Source organism: Ictidomys tridecemlineatus, chromosome 1, assembly GCF_052094955.1.
Source record: "Ictidomys tridecemlineatus isolate mIctTri1 chromosome 1, mIctTri1.hap1, whole genome shotgun sequence".
In the NCBI taxonomy this organism is placed as follows: Eukaryota; Metazoa; Chordata; class Mammalia; order Rodentia; family Sciuridae; genus Ictidomys; species Ictidomys tridecemlineatus.
The window spans coordinates 187,721,446-187,747,496 of NC_135477.1; the positions used below are offsets into that span (position 1 = coordinate 187,721,446).

The 26,051-nt window shown below is 40.0% G+C and overlaps 2 protein-coding genes and 1 pseudogene across 2 annotated transcripts; 2 read left to right on the forward strand and 1 right to left on the reverse strand.

Moving 5' to 3' along the window:
- Positions 1–611: 611 nt before the first annotated feature.
- LOC101969454 (olfactory receptor OR9H1) lies at positions 612–1,610 on the reverse strand. The gene has a single exon (XM_013366229.3). It carries the CDS (start codon positions 1,608–1,610, stop codon positions 612–614), a length of 999 nt encoding a protein of 332 aa, XP_013221683.3.
- Positions 1,611–14,024: 12,414 nt separating this feature from the next.
- Positions 14,025–14,850, forward strand: LOC101973212 (olfactory receptor 2T3-like; annotated as a pseudogene).
- Positions 14,851–22,915: 8,065 nt separating this feature from the next.
- LOC101973499 (olfactory receptor 2T29) lies at positions 22,916–23,878 on the forward strand. The gene has a single exon (XM_005341437.5). The coding sequence runs from the start codon at positions 22,916–22,918 to the stop codon at positions 23,876–23,878; it is 963 nt and encodes a 320-aa protein (XP_005341494.2).
- Positions 23,879–26,051: the final 2,173 nt, after the last annotated feature.

Below are 26,051 nucleotides of genomic sequence, written 5' to 3' on the forward strand. Positions count from 1 at the left end.
CAGCCCAAATATTTATCATCATACAAAGCAATAAAGAAATTATAGTCTATTCATACAATGAAAAATTGTCCCAAAATGGAAAGGATAGAGCATTGATATTGCTACTAGTTGGATGCATCTCAAAATAATGATGTTCAGGAAAAGAGCCAGATCCTCCAAGGTGCCCACAAAAGATTATGTACATCTTAATTGTTGAGTGTGTCAATTATGCTTCCACAAAGTCTGCTTAAGATATAATTTAATACGAAAAATGCCAAATACTAAATTATGTATTTCTAAATATTTTTAGGTTAAACACCGAAGCATTTTATTTTTCTTTACCTTTTGGAAAGATTTGCATTTGTACTTCAAGATAAACATTTTAGTGATTTTATAAAAGTACAATTTATACCTATTTTCTGGTGGTGCTTGATCAAGTTGCTATATGAAATATGAGGTAAAAATGACATGCTCTTTCTGCTTATTTAATCATCCATTGTTCCAGTTGTAACATTTTATTCCCCATAAACCTTGATATTGCTTATTATTAAATATATCAAGACAATTAAAGTACACTCTGTCTTCTACACTACGGATGTCCACACAGAAACAGAGAAGCCTGGTAAAGCCAACTAAGTGCCCGCCCATGAGACGTGGTGGTTTGGAGCAGATTCCAGACTGCTTTGTGAGATCCACAGAGCCAGAACCCTTGAGAGCTTCCACTTGCCCCTCTTCAGAGCCTGCTTTACATCTTTGTTCCTCAAGCTATAGATGAGGGGGTTCAACATGGGGATGACAACCGTGTAAAAGATGGACACCACCTTGCTCTGCTCTGGGGAGGAGACGGCACTGGGCTGTGCGTACATGAAAAACACAGTCCCGAAAAACAAGCACACCCCAGTGAGGTGAGAGGCACACGTGGAGAAAGCTCGGTGGCGTCCCTGCACGGTGCGGATCTTCAGGATGGCTGAGATGATGCAGAGGTAGGAGACCAACACAACCAAGAAGGTGCTGACAATGATGGAGCCACACAGGCCAAGGAGAACCCACTGGTTCACAGAGGTGTCTGAACAAGACAGGGACAAGAGTGGGGGGACGTCACAGAAGAAGTCGTTGATCTCATTTGGCCCACAGAAGGACAGCCTGAAGGTCATTGTTGTCTGAGTGACAGCATTCACTAGGCCCCATGCGTAGGACCCAGACACCAGTAGTCCACAGAACTGGCGAGTCATGTTCATGGGGTACAGAAGAGGGTTGCAGATGGCAGAGAAGCGGTCGTAGGCCATGGCAGCCAGGAGGAAAGCCTCGGTGGTGCCAAAAAGAGACAAAAAAAAGAACTGAGATGCACACCCAGCAAAGGACACCCTGCGGTCATCTTTCAGGCAGTTTACCAGAGCCCTGGGCGCAATTGTGGAAGAATAGCAGACATCCAGGAAGGAAAGGCTTTGCAGGAAGTCGTACATGGGGGTGTGGAGGTGAGCATTGGCCCTGATGATTACAATCATGCCCAAGTTTCCCACCATGGCTACGACATACAGCACCAAAAAGACCAGAAACAGAACTTTCTGCATTCCTGGCCCAGCCCTGAAGCCAAGTAGGACAAACTCTGACACCTGTGTACAGTTGGCCATTGTGTAATGGCAGCCAGAGGAGGCGGAGGAGGAAAAGGGCAGCAAGGGGAAACTCTGAAAGCTCAGTACAACTTACTGCCTCAGGGTTAAAATGAAACTAGAGATCTCCACATGGCACTAAAACATTCTGCTTATAATCCTGTTACATGTCTTGGTTTATTGAATTCCATATGCCATGAAATTGGAAAAACCTCTGCTGCAAAAGAAATAAAATGGGATCAAACAAGCATTGACATAAGAAGTCTGCACCTGTAAACACCTATAGTTACCTACGATGACCTTTATCAGTATTACCCATGTCATCTCACCAACAATATATAGAAATGAGTCCCTGATCTACTTTGCATTCTTTATTTACTTCACTTACCTAACGGTTTTGTTTTGCTTTGCTTTGTTTTATACTTAAAATGCTTTAGAGAAGTCTCAAAATCAAAGAATAAAGACAGTGACTGAGAGTCCAGCTCACTGGCACAACACTTGCCTAGTGTGCAAAGCCCTGGGTTCAATGCCTCGTGGTGCGCACGAGAGAGACACACACACACACACACACACACAAACACACAAGCACAATCTTGGACATGAGTGCTCCTGAGAAATAGCCATTGAGCCAATCCTGCATCATATAAGAACTGTCATCAGACAGAGCTGGGAGATGTTGGCAAGTGACATTCGTTGTCTGGAAAAGACCAAGCCCTGTGCCACACCCTCTACTCTGGTTTCCTGTTACTGCTGAAATAAATTACCTTTAAAGGCATAAATCAACAGAAATTAATGATCTTTCAGTTCAAAGGAAATACATACAGCTCCCATGGTTTGCACTTGTTAGCCAGCACGCTTCCTTATGGAAGCCCTGAAGGAGAATTTGTTCACCTTTTCCAGCTTCTAAAGACCTGCATTCCTTAGCCCATGGTCCCTTGTGTTTTTAAAACTGGAAGCACAGCATTTTCTCTTCTCTCTGACCTCTCTGCTTTTGGACTTGCTTTTTCTGTATGTAAACATCCTGTGTTCTTAAATACACTTGTGTTGAAATCGGATCCTTCTAGATGGACAAAGATAACCACCACCCTGCTGCCCTGTCTCAGTATCCTTTGCAGTGAAAGGTACTGTATCCATGAATCAGTGTGTGGATATACTGGGAGGGTAGCTCTCATCCCCACCATGGTATATATTTTATATATATATATTTTAAAGATTGATGAAGTTGTGGTTATAATACAAGGCAAAAGAAATCCAATAATACATGGTGTTGTTTTTACTAATTAGGCCTTTTACTACAACCATTCATTAATCCATTCTTGAATTAATGATTATCAAACTATTTTTTCCTTTTTATCTATAATAACTCCCCCTCCAATACACTCTCTTCATCATTAAATTTTACACACAAAACAACAATAATGTATTTAAGTAGCTATTATTAGGGCACCTTGAGCTACAGTAAGCTGGAACTTCATTGTAGGGTACGACTTCCTCCTTGGAATGGAGCCTGGGATGGAGTTGTAACTGGGTGACTGTTGGAGTCAATGTGTTGAAGGAGGGAGCAAATGCTTCTCTTACTCCAGCTCTGGGTGGACTGACTCACAGGGTCCTCACAGTGGGCAGGGCACAGCATGGCTGCCCACTTCCAGTGCCAGTTCACACTGCTGGAAGTGATCCCAAAGTCTTGTGCACAAAGAAGCAGATCACAAATCCATCCCAGGCACAAAGCAAGGCAAGTCAAGTTAACGCAAAGCATAGTTACAGCTGTGACACTGCCACAATCATAGCCATGACTGTGCTGCTGCACACCACCATGCCTAGACACAGTGAGCCTGCTGCAGAGAGTGTCATACGTTTTATAGGAGAGACTCTGAGGAGAAGAGGTACTAACCAGCTAACTCCCCAGGAGCAGGAGTATGATTCTGTCTCAACAAAGGCTACTCTTCTTCCTGGGAGAGTTAGTGCCTAAGAATCTCACAAAGGAAATCTCACCAAAAAAAAAAAAAAAAAAACAGAGCAAAATCATGCAGCCAGAGTTTTTGACACATTTGAAGACTTGACATCCATGAAAACAAAAGTATCCTTTTTTGGGGAACTCAGGGGCACTCGACCACTGAGCCGTGTCCCCAGCCCTATTTTGTATTTATTTAGAGACAGGATCTCACTGGGTTGCTTACGCCTCACTTCCTGCTGAGGCTGGCTTTGAACTCACGATCTTCTTGCCTCAGCCTCCCCAACCACTGGGATTACAGGCGTGCACCATCGCACTTAGCCCAAAGTCTCCATTTTAAGTGCTTTTCAGATAAGCATTTATAGCTGTGTTGTAACAGATTGATGTAGAAAATGAAGGTCACCAAAACCTAATTCTGAAAAAAAAAACAGCTATTGGATAATTGTTATAATATATCAATCTAAAAATATTAAAACTGTCTTTAATGCTCAAAAAAGCAACCAGTACCACATACTAATACCACTGAGTTTCACCACTAAGAAATGTGCCAAGATGTGCCAAGTTGTCCTGCTTATTTTTTTTTCCTGACTCCAGAGCTGTTTCTCTTGTGCCCTCATTGACCTGACACCTTTTTAAATGTGAGCATTGAGCAACACTAGTACTGCTGCATGCTCTTGTTTTGGGTCTTTTGCTGGATTATCACCCTCTGTTTCAAACCTTCTCTGTGCTCCTTAGAAACCCCCAATCCTGAGATAACACAACATAGAAATGAATGACCCAGCACGGGATCTGGATCTGTCTGAATCAATTAACATGAGCTTTGAAATGGGAAAAGCAGGCGTGAGCTTTCTGATATGAAAGCCTTGAAACAGACAACTGCTAAGGTGCATGTTGTTATACAATTGGATCCCCCAAGTGTCTTATTCCATCTATTCCTACATTTATGGAAACAAGGTACAAAATCTAATGAAACGTCACACCTGGATGTCAAATACTTACAGTCTTAGGATGAATGTCAACAGAAAATGCAGACTCTGGGATCAAAGAGCTCTCGAGGATGATGGAGTGCAAAGTTAATATTATATGGCAGAGTGTGTTCTGGACTCTAAATTAAGATACATTTCTACCTCCTATTCTGCTAGTAGCCCAATGAAAAGTTTGATCAATGAGCTCTGTAGTTCCATAATAAATGTACTGAGTGATTTCTCATCCTAGACAGGGTACCAACTGCTATACAAGTGTTTCATTTGATCCTTATGCAAACTGTTGTGTGAGGTAAATACTGTGATCATTCTCATTTTACAAATGGGAACAATGAAATTTGGAGAGATAGGCCATTTACCCAAAATCACTCTGTTAATAAAAATGAAGTTGCAATTCTAAATGGGAAATTTGATTTCAAAATCTATACCACAATGTATCTTTTTTTAGACAAGAGACTAAAGCAGTCATATGTCTTAATTTTTGTTGTTTAATAAAATTAAATTGAATCATTTGTATTTCTATGAGACACCATGTTATAGATTCATTTCAGTGATTTTCAACTTAAAAGATCCAAATATTGGTTTATATATTGATAAATGTCACTGGTAATCCTAAAATATAGACTCTTGTGCAAAATAAGTGTACTGATATGAAGGCTGCACTGTAGAATCAGTGCAGGAAGGTGGTTAACATCAGGGACTCTGGTGCCAGAGCCCTGGTGGGTACTCTCCTGGACAAAGGTCTTGTTCTTTCCCTATTTTAGTAGACATACCAGTTAAATGTGGATAATTAAAGTGTGCACTTCACTGTAAGAACCAAAGTGTTTTACAGATAAAAAGTCCTCCAGAAAGCATGGCCATGTAATAAGCACAATTAAGTATGGCCATTATTAATAGTTCTGCTTTTAAAACTTAGTTCATTGTTGTCCAACACTGTTTAATTGGGTTCCACCATTTTCATAGCTCCATTGGGGTTCTTCAGCAAAGTGTGGTTGATCTAGCTTTCTAGCTGCCTTGCTAGAATTTAACTTAATTGTGCAGAGGGTCTTGAAGAAGGGTCTTGATTAATGTCAAGTCAGCCTCACCTTAGTGCCCTGTGCTCTGCCCTCCCTTTCAGGTGACTCAGCTGCCCCTCCAGCTCTGCAGTGAGTTCTGTCCTCAGGAAATCTCAGCACAATGTTTTGTGAGAGTGGAGAGTGAGGATTATAATAGTTCCTTCAGTGTCAGTCCCCAGGGTGGCTCCCCACAGTTCTGTGTTAACAGGAGCAGAGTGGCTCCTTCAGGTGCTTTGGCTTGGCAAGGAGACAAGATGAAGTCCCAGAGCAAAGACCTGAGAGCAGAACCTGACAAACTCAAAGCCACAACTGTCCTCAGAATAAGAAAGCAAGATGTGCTTGTCAGTTTGAGGTTGGAAAGCTTAATGGAAGCTTCCACTCCAGGCCCATGGCTGTTATTTAGAAGAAGGTGAACACATTCCAATCAAATCCAACAGGTACTGGTCAGGCTTCTAGCTTCCTGGTGACCTAATCAATCTCAAAGACAGAAATACATTTGCAGGCCTATTTTGTGATCCATTCTAAGTTATTTTTTGACTGACATAAGAAAGATTTTATTTTATGTGTTTCTGATTAGAATGACAACTAATATTCAAAAGTGATAAATATCATATGCCACATGTTAACCCACATAATGCATGAGGAAATGTTTGCTTACATGATCTTTGAAATATTCCTTCAACTCATAATATTTTCCAAATCATATATATGAAATGTAAGACCTGAAAACATACGAACTCTCTGCAATGTCACCAGAGACTAACTGATGGAATTAGAATTTTAGTAAAACACATCTCAACTTCATGGTGCTCAAGGTCTATCCTCATAATTTCTGAAGTCGTGTTGAAATGGTCTGGCATATACATGCACATAACAAGTTTTAAGTTCTGTAATGTGTGTTTGGGAAACTTGATAAAATGGAGCCCTCTCTCTTCTTGAAATCTAGTGCCTTCAGTGTTTATAACTGGAATGACTATAATAGTGGAAGATTCAGTACGTTAGGTACAGTAAATAAATGAAGGTTATTAAGTGGATTAAAAAGAGTTGGTGCATATTTAAAGAAACCAATTTATTTCAGCCATTTAAAAATATTTGCCCAGGGGCCAGGATTTCGGCTCAGAGGTAGAGCGCTCACCTGGCATGTGTGAGGAACTGGGTTTGATCCTTAGCACCACAAAAGGATAAATAAATAAGGATATTGTGTCCATCTGCAACTAAAAAACATTTTTACACATTCTATTTAGAAAACATATGTTCAAATGATATTATTTACTTACAAATATATATTAAACTAAATGTAGAATTCAATACCTTTTTTGTAAATATGTATTAAATGTACATTAAATTACATGTATATGTAATGCAGATATATACACGATGTTATCTTTTTAAAAAGTATAATCTGATGTAAAATTATCATCCATGATTTATTAAATATTGTGGTACATGTTGTGGGTGAAAATATGCAAATAACAAGATAACTGCCTTCATGATTGCTGCTATTTGCTACTGAATGGTAAAATGATCATAGGCATTCAAACAAACACAGCTAAGGATGTTCATTGGACCTCAACATACAGGTGTGGAATATAATTTGCTCCAATTCAGTCCCCAGGACTTCCTCTTTTCCTCCCCTGTCCCCTCCCTATTCTCCACCGATTCTTCTTCTTTGTTTCTTTGTAATTCTCTTTGTAAATCCATATAGGAGTCTCAGTCAGTGACCTCTCACAATGACTCCTTTCTCCCAAGATACGAGGAGATATATGGAAACTGCACCTCTGGGCACGCTGGGAGATTTGCACCCTATCATGTGTGTTAAGGGTAAAATTATCAGGTCTTCTATAAACCATCAAGTAAGTAAGTGTCAGTCTCTGAAATAGCAGATAAGCCGGCATAGCAGAGGGTTTCCTCTTCCTGAGAACCATGTGGACCTATGCAGCAGATGCACCACCTGTGAGAAGGTTGGTGAATTCTGTAAGCTTCTACTGAAGAATCTGGAATTCCTCAAATCAGAGTGAGTTGCAGGAGGCACGCCCAACACACCATACTGGGAGAGGAAGACTGCAGCATGCTGGTTACTTCCAGAAATCCAGGCTCTACTCTGTGCAGCACGGACTTTACAGAAATCACTTCAACTAAGATAGTCACGTCATAGTTTTCAGGAACCACCACTATTAACAAAGAATTTTTAAAACACTTAAGCTAGTCTTATTTATTTTATGCTCATTGCATATTTTAAAAGTTTTTCTTCTAGTTGATTGATTAATAAAATGTACCAAAAATATATACATTTACTGGTAAGATAAATAGTAGAACAATCAAAGACAGAAAATAATGTTCCTGAATAAACAGTGTAATAATTGCTTCTGTTAACGTTATTAGTAGTACAATGGATGGACAGGAACAACTTCCCTGGAGTCCAGAAAATATGAGTCAAGGTCCATTTTCACAGGTGTTTTCTGAGACAGCAGCCACTTTCCTGGTCCTATTGAGTGTTCTACAGAAACTTTTGTCATGAATTAGAATGTTTGAAAGCATTCATTGAAAATTTCATGTCTAAAATTAAGATCACTTTAAAGGTGCCCTTTGCCCTGATGTGGGTCAACTTGGATGGAAGTTTTTGGATGTTTTTCCTGTTAAGATGTAAGATAGTCTGTGGTAAAGGAGATGAGAACTAAGTTCACCACTCCACCTCCCACTCAATCTCAGTGGACACAAACCTCTGAAAGTAAGTCTCATATGGAAGAAGAGAGTGAGCACCAAGGCAAACACCCTTTGAGGTTCTTTTACATAAGTAAACATGAAGGATGTTCAGCTTTCTCAACTGATTCCCCTACATGTGACTGGGATATGTTCTCAGATTGCTGACACTTAGAGTATATTATATAAATAGACAAAATATTTTATTTTGTGATGAAATCATTTTCAACATACTAAAAGGGAGCATATCTTGAGTACCTGTTCCAAGTTATCTTTTACCATATATTAACTCAAGGTAAATTCTGTGCATATATAAACATATACAAATATATACACACCAATGCACATATATCTGCATACATAAGTATGTATGACGATTTTATTTAGCATATACTTATTTCATTAAGTATGTAGGGGGAATGTAATAATGAGTTGAAGAATTAATGATTATTCAAATTTTTATATTTGATCCTTATATATTATAATAGAAATCCCAAGCTTCTCCTCTCCCATATAGATACATATGTACTAAAAAAGCATTTATCACCATGTCTGCTTTAAAAATATATCTATTTTATCACTTGGTCTGGCATTGTCCTTATCACATACCAAGTGAAGTGCACAGAAGTGAAGGGCTGTGTCACATGAGGTAGTCCCCTTCAGAAACTACCACCTATAAAAATCACCAGGGAATTTCTAACTATCACACAAAGTCTGTGTAAAAAACACACTGCACTTGGGGGCAGAATTATCCAGACTGACAGTAGTGAGTACTTTAATAAGAGTATTTACAATGTTTAAGAGTCTTGGATAAGACGGTTTAAGATGGAATGCTTCATGCTAGGACTTTGTATAGTACCTTCAGACTGGGGCACAAAATGAGGCCCAGACCCCAGAGTGAAATCTGGGGTGTCACTGAATGAGTTTTTGTGAGCCATCACTGGATCTGTGAATCTTTCATGAGCAGGTTGATGGCCAGAGCAACAAATACACACACAGATGTGTTCGATCCTAGGAATTTCGTGAAACAAATGGTGAAGTAGATTACGTTCCATTCTCTACCTCCTGACTACTAGAACACACAGTTATGTTATTTGAAGTTCTTAGTGTGACCTCATACTTGCTCCAAGTCTGAGTTTAAGTATAGAACGTGTGGGTCTACAGATCTGATCTACTGATGTTCTGCATCACCGTTGTGCATCAATTTCCCCTTCAAGGCAATTTGAAATTTGGCATTAAATTTTCTTCTACTATTTTTAGATAATTTTTTTTAGCAAAGGCTTGGTAAATAGATGATTTTGGTTTTTTTCTTGACTGACCTACTTTTTCATTGGTGTATTACAGTCATACATAAAATTGGAATTCAATGTGCTATGCTTCTACATGTACATGACATAGTTTGGCTGACTTTATTCTGCTGTTCCACCCCTTCTGCATTTCTATTCCCTTCCCCTCCCCTTCCTCTACTTCACTATTCATCCTTCCATTTTCATGAGAGTCCTTGTCTCCTTTTTTTAATTAGTTATTTCTCTCGAGGTTCTGCATATGTGAGGAAACATTTGACTCTTGACTTTCTTTCAATCAGCATGAAGTTCTCCATTCATTTGTTTATCTGGAAAATGCCATAATTTCATTCTTCTGTCAAATTGAGAATAAAACTCCATTGCCTATATACACCACATTTTTTTATCCATTCATCTTTTGATGGGCACCTGGGCTGGTTCCATATCTTGACTACTGTGGATTGTGCTCCTATAAACATTGATGTGGCTGCATCACTGTAGCAAGCTGGTTTTAGATCCTTTAGAAAAATACCAAGTGTAAGATAGCTGGGTCACGAGGTGGGTCCATTGCTATTCTTTTGGGGAATCTCCGTACTGCTTTCCAGAGTGGTTGCATTCCCACCAACAATGTTTAAGTGTACCTTTTCCCCACATCCTCACCAACACTTATTATTATTTGTATTTTTGATAATTGCCATTCTGAGTAAAGTGAAATCTTAAAGTGGTTTTGATTTAATATCCCTGACTTCTAAGGACATTGAATATTTTTTATAGACGTGAAAGAAGCAGCAGAATTATATATGCTGCTACCAACACATTACTAACTTCTTGATATTAAGATTTTTTTCAGATGCATTAATGATATAAAATAACATAGAGAGTGCTTTTGTCAGCTTTTTCACTACTGTGACCAAAAGACCCAATTCGAACAAATTTAAGGAGGAAAGTTCATACTATGCTAACTTTATTTTTGTTGTTGTTGTTTGAATAAACACTGAGGAGTAAATAGCTGAGTCTGTGGTGACTAGTCTTTTAAGGAACCCCACATGGATTTCCATAGTGGTTGTGATAATTTACAGTCCTACTAACAGTGCATAAGGTTTCTTTTCTCCCCACATCCTCTCCAGCTTATTATTATGTGGATTCTCAATGACTGCCTTTCTAACTGGAGTGAGATAAAATTTCCATCTAGTTTTGATTTACATATCTGTGATTGCTAAAGATTTTGAACATTTTTCATATATTTGTTGCCCTTTGTATTTCTTTTTTTTTCTTTTTTTTCTTTTTTTTATTGGTTGTTCACAACATTACAAAGCTCTTGACATATCATATTTCATACATTAGATTGAAGTGGGTTATGAACTCCCAATTTTACCCCAAATGCAGATTGCAGAATCACGTCGGTTACACATCCACAATTTTACATAATGCCCAATTAGTAATTGTTGTATTCTGCTACCTTTCCTATCCCCTACTATCCCCCCACCCCTCCCCTCCCATCTTCTCTCTCTACCCCATCTACTGTAATTCATTACTCTCCTTGTTTATTTTCCCATTCCCCTCACAACCTCTTATATGTAATTTTGTATAGCAATGAGGGTCTTCCTTCATTTTCATGCAATTTCCCTTTTCTCTCCCTTTCCCTCCCATCTCATGTCTCTGTTTAATGTTAGTCTTTTCTTCCTGCTCTTCCTCCCTGCTCTGTTCATATTTGTTCTCATTATATCAAAGAAGACATTTGGTATTTGTTTTTTAGGGATTGACTAGCTTCACTAAGCATAATCTGCTCTAGTGCCATCCATTTCCCTGCAAATTCTATGATTTTGTCAGTTTTTATTGCTGCATAGTACTCCATTGTGTATAGATGCCACATTTTTTTTATCCATTCATCTATTGAAGGGCATCTGGGTTGGTTCCACAGTCTAGCTATTGTGAATTGTGCTGCTATGAACATCGATATGGCAGCATCCCTGTAGCATGCTCTTTGAAGGTCTTCAGGGAATAGTCCGAGAAGGGCAATAGCAGGGTCAAATGGTGGTTCCATTCCCAGCTTTCCCAGGAATCTCCAAACTGCTTTCCAAATTGGCCGCACCAATTTGCAGTCCCACCAGCAATGTACAAGAGTACCCTTTTCTCCACATCCTTGCCAGCACTTGTTGTTGTTTGACTTAATAGTGGCTACCAATCTTACTGGAGTGAGATGGTATCTTAGGGTGGTTTTGATTTGCATTTCTCTGACTGCTAGAGATGGTGAGCATTTTTTCATGTACTTGTTGATTGATTGTATATCCTCCTCTGAGAAGTGTCTGTTCAGGTCCTTGGCCCATTTGTTGATTGGGTTATTTGTTATCTTACTGTATAATTTTTTTGTGTTCTTTGTATACTCTGGATATTAGGGCTCTATCTGAAGTGTGAGGAGTAAAAATTTGTTCCCAGGTTGTAGGCTTCCTATTTACCTCTCTTATTGTTTCTCTTGCTGAGAAAAAAAACTTTTTAGTTTAAGTAAGTCCCATTTGTTGATTCTTGTTATTAACTCTTGTGCTATGGGTGTCCTATTAAGGAATTTGGAGCCCGACCTCACAATATGTAGATCGGAGCCAACTTTTTCTTCTATCAGACGCAGAGTCTCTGATTTGATATCAAGCTCCTTGATCCATTTAGAGTTAACTTTTGTGCATGGTGAGAGGAAGGGATTCAGTTTCATTTTGTTGCATATGGATTTCCAGTTTTCCCAACACCATTTGTTGAAGATGCTATCCTTCCTCCATTGCATGCTTTTAGCCCCTTTATCAAATATAAGATAGTTGTAACTTTGTGGATTAGTCTCTGTGTCCTCTATTCTATACCATTGGTCCACCCGCCTGTTTTGGTACTTCACTTGTTGATTGGGTCATTTGAGTTTTGTTGTTGTTATTGTTATTTTTGTTTGAGTTCTTTGTATATCCTGGATGTTAATCCTCTGAGGAGCAGCTGGTAAAGATTTCCTCCCATTCTTTAGGCTCTCTCTTCATGCTCTTAATTGTTTCCTCTGTTGTGCAGAAGGTTTCTTCCAAGTTATGTAATCTAAATTGGATGGATTGAATATGCAAGAAGAGTTTTGAGGTTGGGTTTTTTCATGGAGAGGGCTTAGACTCAGTTTGGATGTCAGAGGTACAGGTGGCCTGAGGTTCACAGAAGCTTTAGGAAGGAGAGAATGTTGCTTCTTTTGTTTGACTCTGAGAAACTGGCACCCCAATCTGGCTTGATTTAGATTATAAAGTCATATGGAAGCAAAGCTAACACTTGGCTAGGAGTTCTGCAAATTTAAGACAAAAATCTTTCTATATAATACTCTATATCCTGTCTCCTGGCCTACATGGGCCCCAATATGGCTCTGTGGAATGAGATGACTAGCTAATCTAAGAGCTCAGACCTTCTGGTCCATTTTGAATGTAGATTCTTTATGTTGGAGCCATAGCACTGAACTTAGACAATTAGAAAACAATTCTTCAGTACATATAGGTTTCAAATAAACATACAATGGATTTTTATATCTTCCAGATGACAGAGAAAGGAGATTATGCAATTAATATTAAAATAATCATTTTACTCAACAATTACACTTTTACAATTTTTTTTTTTTGTATTTTACAAACATAGAGTCCTGGAGCAATCCTGGAGGCACATATATTGCTCAATTACAGAATGTGTGAGGGAAGGTGATAAAATTTTCTCAACTTCAATTTAAATCACATAACATAAATTTCCTGTTTTGTTATTTTAAGTATACATACAGTTCAGTGTCTTAAGAATATTCTGTGTTGTGCAAACTATCTCCAGAATTAATTTCACATTGTAAAAATGAAAGTAGGCACATGAAACCACTGCTCCCAGCTTCCCCATCCTTTCAGCCTCTTACCAACTATCCAACCACTTCTATTTCTCTTTGTCTACTCTATATACCTCATGTAGGTGGAATTGTAGAGGATTTGTCTTTTGTGACTGACTTATTTCACTTAGCAAAATATCCCCAATAAGCATTCATGTTGTAACAGGTGTCTGAATTTTCTTTCTCTTAATATTTCCATTTCAGTCTTTTAAAACAATTTGTAGATCAATGAAACTTTGCTTTCTTTCAACCTTCTTATGGATAATGCTACAGTGAACTAGGAGAGTAAATATCTCTTTTATATACACACCAACAAGCAAAATGGCCATATTGTATAGTAATTATATACTTAACTTTTGTGAGGGTAAAACATTATCCTTGATTGCTGTATCATTTACGTGAACACTTACAGTTCAGAGGATGTAAACGATTCACATTCTCCCCAAAACTTGCTATTATTTATTTATTATTGTAGCCATATTGTGGGTTGGAGGTGATTCTAATTCGTATGTCCTTTGTTAGGAATGACACACAGCAACTTTTCATGTACTTGTTGCCCATTTGCTTATTTTTGGAGATGGCCCTTGCTAGGATCATGCTTCTCATCTTCTGGATCTATACAGAGCCCTGCCTCTGGACCCTCACGTACTCCTTCATCAGCCAGCTGTCTCTCATGGATCTCCTGTACATCTTTGTGACTATGCCCAAGATGCTGGTGGGCCAGGTCACGGGAGACCATACAATCTCCCCTGCAGGCTGTGGGATCCAGATGTTCTTCTACCTGACCCTGGCAGGGGCTGAGATTTTTCTTCTGTCGTTTCTGGCCTATGACCAGTATGCTGTCATCTGCAGACCTCTCATTACCCACTGCTGATGACCCAGAGGGTCTGCCAGCTGCTGGTGTCCGGCTGATGGCTCCTGGGAGCACTGGATGGCTTGCTCATCACGCCCATCACCATGAGCTTCCCCTTCTGCAATCCTGGAAGATCCTGAGCGCCCCTGCCCTGCTGAGGCTCTCCTGTTTGGACATCTCCCTCTACAAGATGCTCATGTACCTGTGCTGCATTCTCATGCTCTTTGTGCCCACCATGGTCATCTCCAGCTCCTACACCCTCATCCTGCTCCTCATCCACAGGACCAGCTCAGCCGAGGGCCGCAGGAAGGCACTGACCACCTGCTCTTCCCACATGACAGGGGTGCTACTCTTCTTTGGTGCGGCCATCTGTACTTACATGCTCCCCAGCTCCTACCACACAGCGCAGAAGGATGTGATGGTGTTGGCCTTCTATACCATACTCACCCCTGTGTTGAACCCCCTCATCCACAGCCTGCACAACAGAGATTTCACTGCAGCTCTGAGAAGTCTGCTGCAGTCAAGGAGGCTCTTCCCCGGGGTCCTGAGAGGGAGCACCTGGGAGTGAGCCTGCCTCTTCCTCTCCCTCCACCTCCCCCATCTCTCCTTGGAGGGCCCAGCATGGAGCCCACACATTTTCACTTCATTCTCCTGGATGTGGCATTTCTCCTCCACACTGCTTACTCATTCCAGTTCTTTATATTTAATCATTAAGTCTTTTTAATTGTGTAGCAATATCCGCTGTAAGAAAAGCCATATAAAATGCCTTTTACATTATTTCATTAATTTTAGCATAGTCTTGGGATACTTGTGCCTCTCCATGAAGACTTCACATCCCAGCAGACCCCTGGAGTGAATGTGGCTCTTCTCATCTGGAATACCCCTAAGCTGTAGGTCACTGTGGCAACCCACCAGGTTCCAAGGTTTGCTCTCATATCTCAGTAAGTGCAAACAACACACTTTTCTAGATACTAAGAGCTAGATCATTACCTGAATGTTTTTAGTACTGTTTGGCTATAAAAACTACTTCTAACCAACAACATTCCACAGAGTTCATGGAGCCATGATGAACTTTGATGAAAGTGCTTTTTCTAGGTTGGTTCCTTAGATTTCAGTCTATGGTAGATGATGGTCTACCACACTTAGACCAAATATGCTACCTTTGGAAGAAGGTGAGATGTTATAGAATCTTAATCTCTTTAGCCTTTTACTTATAGAACTGAGAAAATCACAAATAAGTTTTAGGCTTGTCACTACCCTTTACTTCTTCCAGCGTAAATCATGCTGTGAAGAGAATATTGTAAATTCACCAGAACCAGGAGATCATTATTATTTTATGTAGTTTTTCCAGAATCAAGATATAAGGAGATGATTGCTGTTTCTTAATTAAGCATTTCCTCTGATTAACATGCAAGGATATGATTTGGGACCCTCTGCTGTTCAGGTGCCACCACCAACAGGAGCCCTGACCTGCTGTGTCATGGTGGCAGCTGGATACCAGGTGCTCACACCGGCCACATCTTCCAGACCAACAGTTCTCCCACCCTTCAGGCCACAGAGGGAGCATGGCGCATCTCAGTGATGGTTATTCCCACTGTGCATGAAAGGAGGTGTTTTTGCTGTTGTTGTTGTTGTTGTTGTTGTTGTTTTTCCTGATTGTATTAGTCAGTCCTACTAAGTCAAAAAAAAAAACAGAAAAGCAAATTGTCTAGAGTTAGGATAGCTTCATTTTGGAAATCGGTGAAATTAAAATGACAGAAATGTAAAGAGCAAAATGGCCCAAATTGGTATAATAGATGAAAGACCAGTTAGACATGCATTTATCCTTATTTTCACATTATAGATATTAAATATATTTACATATTATTTTATCATAGGTGTTATTTGTTTTATTTTTATTTTTTAATTGAAAACAATTTTTTTTTTGGTATCAGGATTGAACTCACGGGACCACTGAGCCACATCCCAACCCTATTTAGTATTGTATTTAGAGACAGGGTCTCACCCAGTTGCTTAGTGCCTCGCCATTGATGAGGCTGGCTTTGAAGTCATGATCCTTCTGTCTCAGCCTCCCAAGCAGCTGTGATCACAGGCATGTGTCACCACGCCCAGCCTATATATATATATATATATATATATATATATATATATATATATATATATATACTTTTTTAAATGAACAATTTTAGTCTAATGGGAAGAATAAGCTTTGGCAACCTCTTGCACAGAAAGGCAACTGTATTAAGTAATAATATATTGGATTTGTTATTCTTAGTAAGTGTCTATGACATTTCTGAGTCTGGAGGATGGTTCATCAATTCCAAGATATGTCCATCAATGTCATTCATTAATGAGCTTTCTTCTGGCTTTGTTAAGTCTCCAAATAGAAGTTTTAAAAAGTTTTTCTGCTCTCTCTGGATTTCATCTGTTGTTTTTTCCTTCATAAAGAAAATGTTTAAGCATTGATTTTAGATTTTATAAAGTATTAATGACATACATAAGCCTCTGCAATCTCACTAGGTGATATTTTCAAAGTGGCCAACTGTTGTGATAGAGGACTTTATTTTGACCCATTCATCATTTAGAGAAATATTTTGTCATAAAACATTCTCATTTACTTTTTTATTAAATTTAGAATTAAAACATTGTGAGCAAATATTTCTGTTCTCAGAAGTGTAATTCAGCTTCTAGTAGGGAGTCCTGAAAGGTGGGCTTGTCTGTGTTCTGGATGTGAAGTCCTGTTGAGCTCCCTGTTCTCCCGCTGTCTGTGGGGACTTGTGTCATTCAGATCTTGCTGGTTCCCTCTGTGGTGTTTGCAGAGGGGATGCTCATAGCTTCCTCTTAAATTTTGCCCTTTAGTTTCATCTTTTTGCTTATTGTTTTGTGCCATTTTCTGGTAACATAAAAATCTAAATTGGTGTTTCTATGTTTTATTATCTTTATTAACACTTTTTTATTTAGTCTGATGAACTAGCTTACTTTAGCTTATCCTCTATCTAAAATACCTTTTCTCCACTTATTTCTCCCAACTATGCATTTCTTGGAAGCAGCATTAATTAGGTTTAATTTCATTTCACTTTTCTGTCTGCAAATTTGGATTTCAAAATAGAGAATTTGGTAGTTTTCCAATACTGTGGTCACTGCTGTATTTGGGAAATGTCTCTCTCTTCCACCAGGCTTGGGGCCTGTACTATATTTTCTCTTTTTCTGAGCTTGTAAGAATCAATTGATAACTATATTGCTATAGTTCCATTTTTCTCTATGCTTAATACTTATATAATCTCTTCTTAATTTTTTGTTCATTAACCTATAAATTGAGACATTTAAAGCCCATGAAACCTTGAACCTCCTTCAGGTTAATGCAAAAATTTAAAAGACCTAAATAATTCCCCTCTCCCAACACTTGGGCCATTATGGTTGGTTGTTTCTATATCTTTTCCTTAAAAGAAATTCTTAGAACACCTTTATACCATGGTGTTTTAAGATTTGTAATGCAAAAAAAAAAATAAGAGAGCTCATGTAAAATTGCACAATTCTGTGTGAACATACTCTATATACTGAGTTATGAAAAATCATGCCTGTGAATGGATAATTATGAATGTAATCTACTCCACTATTGTCATGTATGTAAGAAATAAATAAATAAATAAACTAAAAAAAGAAAAGAAATTCTTACTGGATGTACTTCTGTCATAATAAAAATTGTTTACACACCTCTTACAGTATAGACCTTCCACCTGAGTGTCTGCTGTGTCAAATGCTCTTAATTTGGGTGGATCCAAGGACATGCTTTAGTTCTAAAACATATGTCCAGGGTTTAAGAATTTTAGATTGCAAGTACTTTATAGCTGTTTCACTTTGAGACAGAATTCATCTGAGGGTGATATGTGAATTTATTTACTGTTACATTGTCTCTTTTATTTGGAAATCTATACCTTTTATTACATGTCAATTTTAACTCAATAAGTTAATTAAAATAGAAAGGAAATCCATTTTTTTTCCTAACAACTTGAGATGTCACGTTTATGTTAAGGTAACATTTATTAGTGATGACTTGGTGTATTTAAGTATCTGGAAGCCCTGATCCCCAAAATTGTTCTTTTTTAAAGATTTTCAAATAGGAGCACTAGGAATTCATGGTGTGACATTTTAGGCAGGACACAGTCCAATCTGTAACACTCTGGCCTTCCCCAATTCTATGGCTTCACCTGTAAACACCCTGGTCCCATGGCAGCACCCCCAAGTCTTTGCTCATCCCTGCATCAGTGTTGAGCCCTCGACTAGCATCACCTACCACGGGAGAGGTGAGGTGGGAGGAGATGGACCTCTCAATTTGCTGGACTGTGGCAGTCATTGGTAATCATTTCACAGTGTTTATCAGAACACCATATCCTTCACCTTAAATGCACACACATCAAAAAGAAAAAAGCTCTACCACATTGTATCACTTAGAAATCTGATCCCAATATAACTATTCAGTATTTAAGGAGGATTGCAACTATGTCATAATTAACATAATGCAACATAACCTCACTGTTTTCAGCCACATACAGCTTCACACACATTGAGTGTAGAGGAGTTTTCCTAGGAAACTGGTCATAGAGGCGTCAAAGGCCTGGAGACACAGCTGGGGAAGCCAGGAGGGGAATGCTAGCAACTCAGACTGGGAGCCTCCTACCACCCTGCCACAGAGCTGATGGAGACGGCCCTCAGGGCTGTGGTGGCACCCTCCACTACTGATATGCAGCAAACCAGACACCTGCAAGCCGCTGCAGGAACATAGTTGGGGCAGATCGTGAAATATGCACGTGGTCCTGTTGCCTCCTTCTGCTGCTGCTGCCAGGGACTATCTCCAGACATGAGAGAAAAGACCCAGTTTCCTTCTTCCTCCCACCCTCCAGAGGACCCTGGGGCTGTAATTCACAGCCTTACAGGAAAACAGGTGGCCAAGAAAGCAGGACAAACCATCTTCAGCCTGAAACCGGGCAGGTCAGAGGTGGCTGCATCTCAGGAGCCAGTCTGACCAACAGTGTATGATGAAGGCTGTCACTAGACCTCCCTGTTAGGGGAGATGAACAGCATCATTCTAGAACTCACAAAGGGAAAAAAATTAAGAATGATATGTCTGCAAGAGAGAAAATGAATGCCAAGTTTAATATATATATATAAATGCTGTGAGAGATAAGAGGGGAGATGGTGGCATTCCACACGTCACCTGCAGAGACCCACAAATGTTATATAAAATGGGACAGGACAGATACAACTGACACATAATTCATACATAAGAACTTGGAGTTGGTGATAAAATGTGCAATGATTGTTAATATCTTTATATCAACAAGATTTTGAGTTTGACAATAAAATGATATTTAAAAAAAATGAGAAGCCAGAAAAGGACAGCAGTAGTGACAGCCTCTTTAGCTCTCTTAATTACATCCTCTTCAAAGTCCCAGAGGGGATTTGTCTGCAGAAAACCGTCTCCAATCCCGAATGGGCTCCCAGAGCCAGGATGATGTCACGTTCTGACTCTTCTTTGCACACCTGTGGATGGGACTGAGGCATCATCTTGAGGTGAGGTCAGCCACACGACCACATGCGGCAGGGCTGAGGGGATCGTTGCTCTTGAGTGCTCTGCTTCAGAGGTGATCTATTAGGATGTCACTGCATTTCCTTGTGGTGCTGTTTTGTTATCGTCTACTTGTATGCAGAAAAATGGATATCTTTTTCTTTTGAATGTCATCTCCTGTAAAGCATAATTAGTGTAATATTATAGGAAAGGGGTTTTACAATCCAATTGTTTCTGGGTAAATTGAAATACATTCTTTCTGTATCAATGGATGTAAATCATATAGGAAGTTTTGCAGAGGAAGAGTGGCTGATTTGACTTTGAGATTCTTTCTAGATAATAAAACCTGAGAAACCAATGTCTGAATCATATTTATGCTCTTTGATTAAGCTGATATCAAGTGGCCTGAAATCCAAATTACAAACTGTGGAGGGAGAACTCTGTCCCCAAGAGGACCAAGCAGATATGATTCTGTGGCTCCACAGTGGACTGAGGGAAGCCAGGTGACCTTACAGATGCCCCCAATAATTTGGATTTTTCAACTCTTAAAGGTCAAAATAAGATGAGTGTGTACTTCACAGACTCTCAGGGAAGATGGAATTTGGTAAATTAGCCCTAGCACTGTCAAGCCCTCTAATTCCTGGTTGTCCTTCCTGAGATTTAATACTAATGGCAAGAGCTTACAGGGGTGAACTTTGAGAAGCACGTACTAGAGAGGAAAGGGGTCAGGTTTTCAGGATAGTCTGCTTGACAGAGCTGTAAGCTTCAAATAAAATCTGCATTGCTCTGCCACCAGCACCAACAGTTTTCCAGACTAAACACACACTGTGCTATGTACGGAAAAACCAAGCACAGAGAAGGGGAAGCATGGGAAAGAAGGTGGTCACTGTGCATGATATAGACCCAGAGATGTGTCCCCTGGTGCACCAGCTCAGCTCTAGGCTGTGGCTTGATGACAGTGAATTTTACTCAAGTGCACAAGAGCCTTGCCCAGCACCATCTACCATCTTCTCTCACCACTAACAGCAAGCAGCTTCCAGCCAAATCTTTGCCCCATTCTGTCCACAAGTTGGATTGAATTGGCAAGTGTGCCTTGTGCAAATCTCATCTTCCATCTGCCAATGCAGGTGATAACATAGAAATATTATAATTTTAAGTACAATGTGTCCTGGATTTGATAAACTTTGATGTGTTGTCTACTGCATCAGCACCTCCAGAAGTTGAACTTGCTAAAAAGTCAAGTGTTTTAGCTAGTATTTAGAATTATTATTATTGTCAGAACATAACATTGCACTTAAAACTTGGAAAACTTCCCTGAAATATCCCTGTATCGTGACCACTGTTAAAGCCATCCCCAGAACAGCTCACATTTGCAAGGTCCATTAGAAAGTGACAAATTGGAACAATTTTGTTCCTGTATGCAATAAGTAGAAGAAATCATTATGGGTCTTCTTTAGAAATACCAAGTAGTTTTTGCTTCTGTTACTCTTTCTTATTTTGTAGCTCTTCTAACATTGCACTTTAAGTCACATTTATTTAAGTTATTTTCCCTGGATAGAGTTATCATACCTTCCCTAAAAGTTATAAAATTTAATTAATCTCGGATTTGTCTTCACTGTCTAATGCAGAAGCAAGCTATGACTGACAAGACAGAGAGGGGAGTAGTCCACTAATAGACATCTAAGTGCTGTTTGGTGGTCCTGAGGGCATCTCAGCTCCCCTGACAAAGTGATTGCAGCAGGCAATAATACAGGTGGCATTTGCAAAACCAGCAGAATCTTTGTCTGGAAAAGACAGTGACTCTCTAAGTCCTGGCCCTCCTCCCTGAGATTTAATGCAAGTGGAAGAAGCTCAAGGAGAAGAACCATAAGAGGCAAGTACTACAAGAAAGGGGGTCAGGTGCTCAGCAAAACTGGCCAACAAGATTAAGAAGTATATATTATGTGTGTTTATATAATACATATACACAGTTCATACAAATTTATATAAATAAGTATTCAGACACTTAAATTGTCTGGGAGTACAAAATTTCCAATTTCACATCCTTGGTTGGTCACATAGACACTGATGCCATAACATGTCTTTTGCCATAAGACCGTTAAGAGCACAAGGCTCCTTTTGCAAAATAATTAATATGAATATTAACTCTGAGAGCACATTTGTTTATCCACTGGCAAAGTTTTGGGCACATTCCTTACTGTGTCTAGTTGAGTCTCACCACACCTGAAGTCAAGAAGAATTAACAGAAGAGGGGTGGGGAGCGAGGGTCCCTGGGTCTCTGGGTCCCTGGGTGAAGACTCTGGGCTGGTCATGCTTAGGTCCATCAGGGGTCTTTTGGTTTTTTTGTTGTTGTTCTTTGTTTGTTTGTTTTATTGGTTATTCAAAACATTACAAAGATTGCAGAATCTCTGTTACACATCAGGGGTCTTTTGAACATTTGGACTCACCAGAATATCAGAGATGTATCAGGATTTTATCCACAAAACCACAGAGACTCACATGGGGTTTGATACCATGGACAGAAGTGGATGAAGCATTTGGTATGAATTTTCCTCAAGTGATGTTTGAGAAACATTCTAAATCTTTAGATAAGGAATGTACTTCTCATATTCGTTAGGATCTCACCAGAAGCCTTAAACCAGAGAGGCTGATTAAATTCAGATTTATATGACAAAAGCTTAGAAATAAGGAGTTTTATTTAACCTTTCTCCAGTGATTTACTGTCTGTGTTTGCTCACTGTGGTGACTTTTCAAATTTCCAACATTGGTTTACAAACAGCATTATCTATCAAGAAGCCCACATCTTCCAACTCTGGTCACTTCAGTATGAACTGCCAATCCCTTTAAGCCACAGTCCCACAGTGGTGAATTATTAATTTCTGGTAAATTCATTTAATTACAAGTAATTTATAAGCCCCAAAGTTACAGACATGTAGGACTTTTCTGGTCACCATAATCAGGTGGGTACACACGCACACATGCATAAACACACTCACACACACGCCATTCATTTCAGCCTGCTGCACAACACTAACCAAAGCTTTCTTGGTGGCCCAGGTGGAGCCTCATGGACATCACCCCCTGGATGACCAACCACACTGGGTGGGCAGATTTCATCCTAGTGGGATTCTTCAGGCAATCCCAACACCCAGCTCTGCTTTGCATGGTTATCTTTATGGTTTTCCTGATTGCCTTGTCTGGAAATGCTGTCCTGATCATCCTGATACACTCCAACACCCAGCTTCACACCCCCATGTACTTCTTCATCAGCCAGCTGTCCCTCATGGACATGATGTACATCTCCATCACTGTGCCCAAGATGCTCCTGGATCAAGTACTGGGTGTGAGTACCATCTCGGTCCCAGAATGTGGGATACAGATGTTCCTCTATGTGACACTAGCAGGTTCTGAGTTTTTCCTTCTGGCAGCCATGGCCTATGACCGCTATGTGGCCATCTGCCATCCTCTCCGTTACCCTGTCCTCATGAACCACAGGGTGTGTCTCCTCCTGGCATCTGGTTGCTGGTTCCTGGGATCAGTGGATGGCTTCCTGTTCACTCCTGTCACCATGACCTTCCCATTCTGCAGATCCTGGGAGATCCAGCACTTCTTCTGTGAAGTCCCCGCTGTACTGAAGCTCTCCTGCTCAGACACCTCTCTCTATGAGGTTTTCATGTACCTGTGCTGTGTCCTCATGCTCCTCATCCCGGTGACAGTCATTTCAGGCTCTTACTACTTTATCCTCCTCACCATCCACAGGATGAACTCAGCAGAGGGCAGGAAGAAGGCCCTGGCCACCTGCTCCTCACACATGATGGTGGTCATTCTCTTTTATGGGGCTGCTATCTACACCTACATGCTCCCCAGATCCAGCCACACCCCAGAGAAGGACATGATGGTGTCCGTCTTTTACACCATACTCACCCCTGTGCTGAATCCTTTAATCTATAGTCTTAGGAATAAGGATGTCATGGGAGCACTAAAGAAAATGTTGAATGTGGGACCAGTTTTTAAAGAAAACACAGCATAAGAAATTGTCATGATAACCTATTTATATTTACAAGTTCCTTCATTCTGAGCACCATGAGTTTAGAAATGATTTCCAAGGTGACTCCTCAGATACTAAGACCACCATGGCGCTTCAGCTCATTTTCACACCTCTTTCAGGAATTGCTTCTTGAACCAGAAAGCTGTTGTGTTTCATCCTTGTCCACCCAAAGTGCATTATGCAGTGACATGGTAGCCATGTGGAATCCCACAGGAGCTCCTAACTCCACCGATTCTACAAGAGAAGAGCCATGTTCTCGGAAAATGGTGATGGTAGCATTCAGAAGACAAGGTGTACAACTGAGAGAAAGAAGTTCTAGTGTGCTGTTGCACAGAAGGGGGTTACAGATGGCAGGCACACACTGTGTAGTTCAGAAAGGAGAAGCCATGATTTGAACATTCTAACCATCAAGAACTGATCAGCATTCAGGAGACATAGACCTTTAGTGATTTAAATAATACACAATATATTCAGGCATGGAGACAGCACATGGTGCTCCAGTAACACAGATTTGAATGTTATTGTATATCCGTTGAAATAATGAAGATTTTAAAAATAAGTTATAAAGTAGACAATGTTTAACTGTATGTGGACCAGAGAATAGGGCATATAGGTGTTCTCTGTATTACTGTTTTTCATGTGACTTTCTTGAAAATTTGAGGTTAATTCCAAATAAAGGCTTAAGAGATCAGCCTCCTCTGCCCCTGCTGGTCTTCACTGGCAGTGATAGAGCATCTTTAAAAACATGCTCATTTCAAATTTCTTATTTGTGTCTGGAATAATCGGTGACTCTTTTGGTCTTATTAAAGACTACCTTGTTCCACGTGACCATTTCTGAATGCATATACTTAAGGACAGGAGCCTTTTACCGTGGTAGGTTTGGGTCCAGAATTGCCTAAGGGACCATGGGAGACATAAATGCAGAGTGAAAGAAAGAAGCAGGAAGTGTCCATCAGGGGAGAACATCTTGTTTTTATGCAGAGCTGGGATTAAAGTGAGGGGCTCATGCATGCTAGGCAAGCTCCTGCCACTGAACGACACTTCCAGTCCTTGAGTTTCAAAACCATGCAATTTAATAATCAGCTAAGCTAAGGTAGCATATCAAATATTCAGTATTTCATTTATTCGATAAACATTTTAACGCTAATTAAATAAAAAATATTCTACATAATATTAAAATATGAATACTACATGGTCGCAGTTCCCAAGGAATTGGAGCTAATATTATGATTGGACAAGATAGGTGCCAGGAGGTCTGTAACACGCGTGGCTGCACCTGGGGAAGTGCACAGCTCAGGCACACGTGGTTTCCACCTGTGACATGTGCATGCTGTCATGCAAAACGGATTGAGAGAAGATTCCAGAGCTCAGTTCTGAGGAGAGACTAGTGTTGTCCTCAGATAACTGCAGGAGCTGGGAGAGGAGGGCAAGGACCTGGGACAGGATACCAGGGGAAAGTGACAGCACAAGCAAAGGCAAAGTTCAGGCAGTTGACAAAGCAGGGGTAGAAAACATATGCATGGTGCCTTCTTTCCTCCCCTGCTTTTATTTTATTGTTATTATTTTTAAAAGCCATGTAATATTCATATTTTAATGTTATTTAGATGGAATTTTTATTTAATTAGCATCAAATGTTCACCAAACAAGTGAAACGCTGAATATTTGATACCTTAGTTTGCTTGATTATTAAATTTCATGGTTTTGAAACTCAAGGACGGGGAGTGTAGCTCCATGGCATTGAACCCAGGAGAAATGAGCCACATCTCCAGCCCTTTGTATTTTTTTCTTTAGAGAGAGGCTCACTATGTTGCTTAGGGTTTTGCATTATATGCTCAATTATTGTCCTCAGTGACCCAGACTTTGTAAGAGCAGTGAGAAATGATCAGACTTGCACTTTACAAGTGTTACTTGGGTGGTGGCCAACGGGTGAGAAGCAGGAAGAGAGCATCTGGGAGAGCAAATGGGTGAAGACAGAGAGCTGAAAGGGGCAGGTGAGGGTCCTGGGGAGCTATCTGGGCTGAGCGGGTATGGGCGTGCCTTTGGTGAGTGTGAGCCCCTACCCCTGGTGCCCAGCATGGAAGGAATCAGTGGTTTGCAAAGTGTGGTCTGTTTTCCTCTTGGCACACTCCTTTTCAGGGTTTCATGGCTGTGAAAC

What these genes read in the sequence shown, in the direction of transcription:
- LOC101973499 (XM_005341437.5), top strand. Translation starts at nt 22,916, where the DNA reads ATGGACATCACCCCCTGGATGACCAACCACACTGGGTGGGCAGATTTC.
- LOC101969454 (XM_013366229.3), bottom strand. Translation starts at nt 1,610, where the DNA reads ATGGCCAACTGTACACAGGTGTCAGAGTTTGTCCTACTTGGCTTCAGG.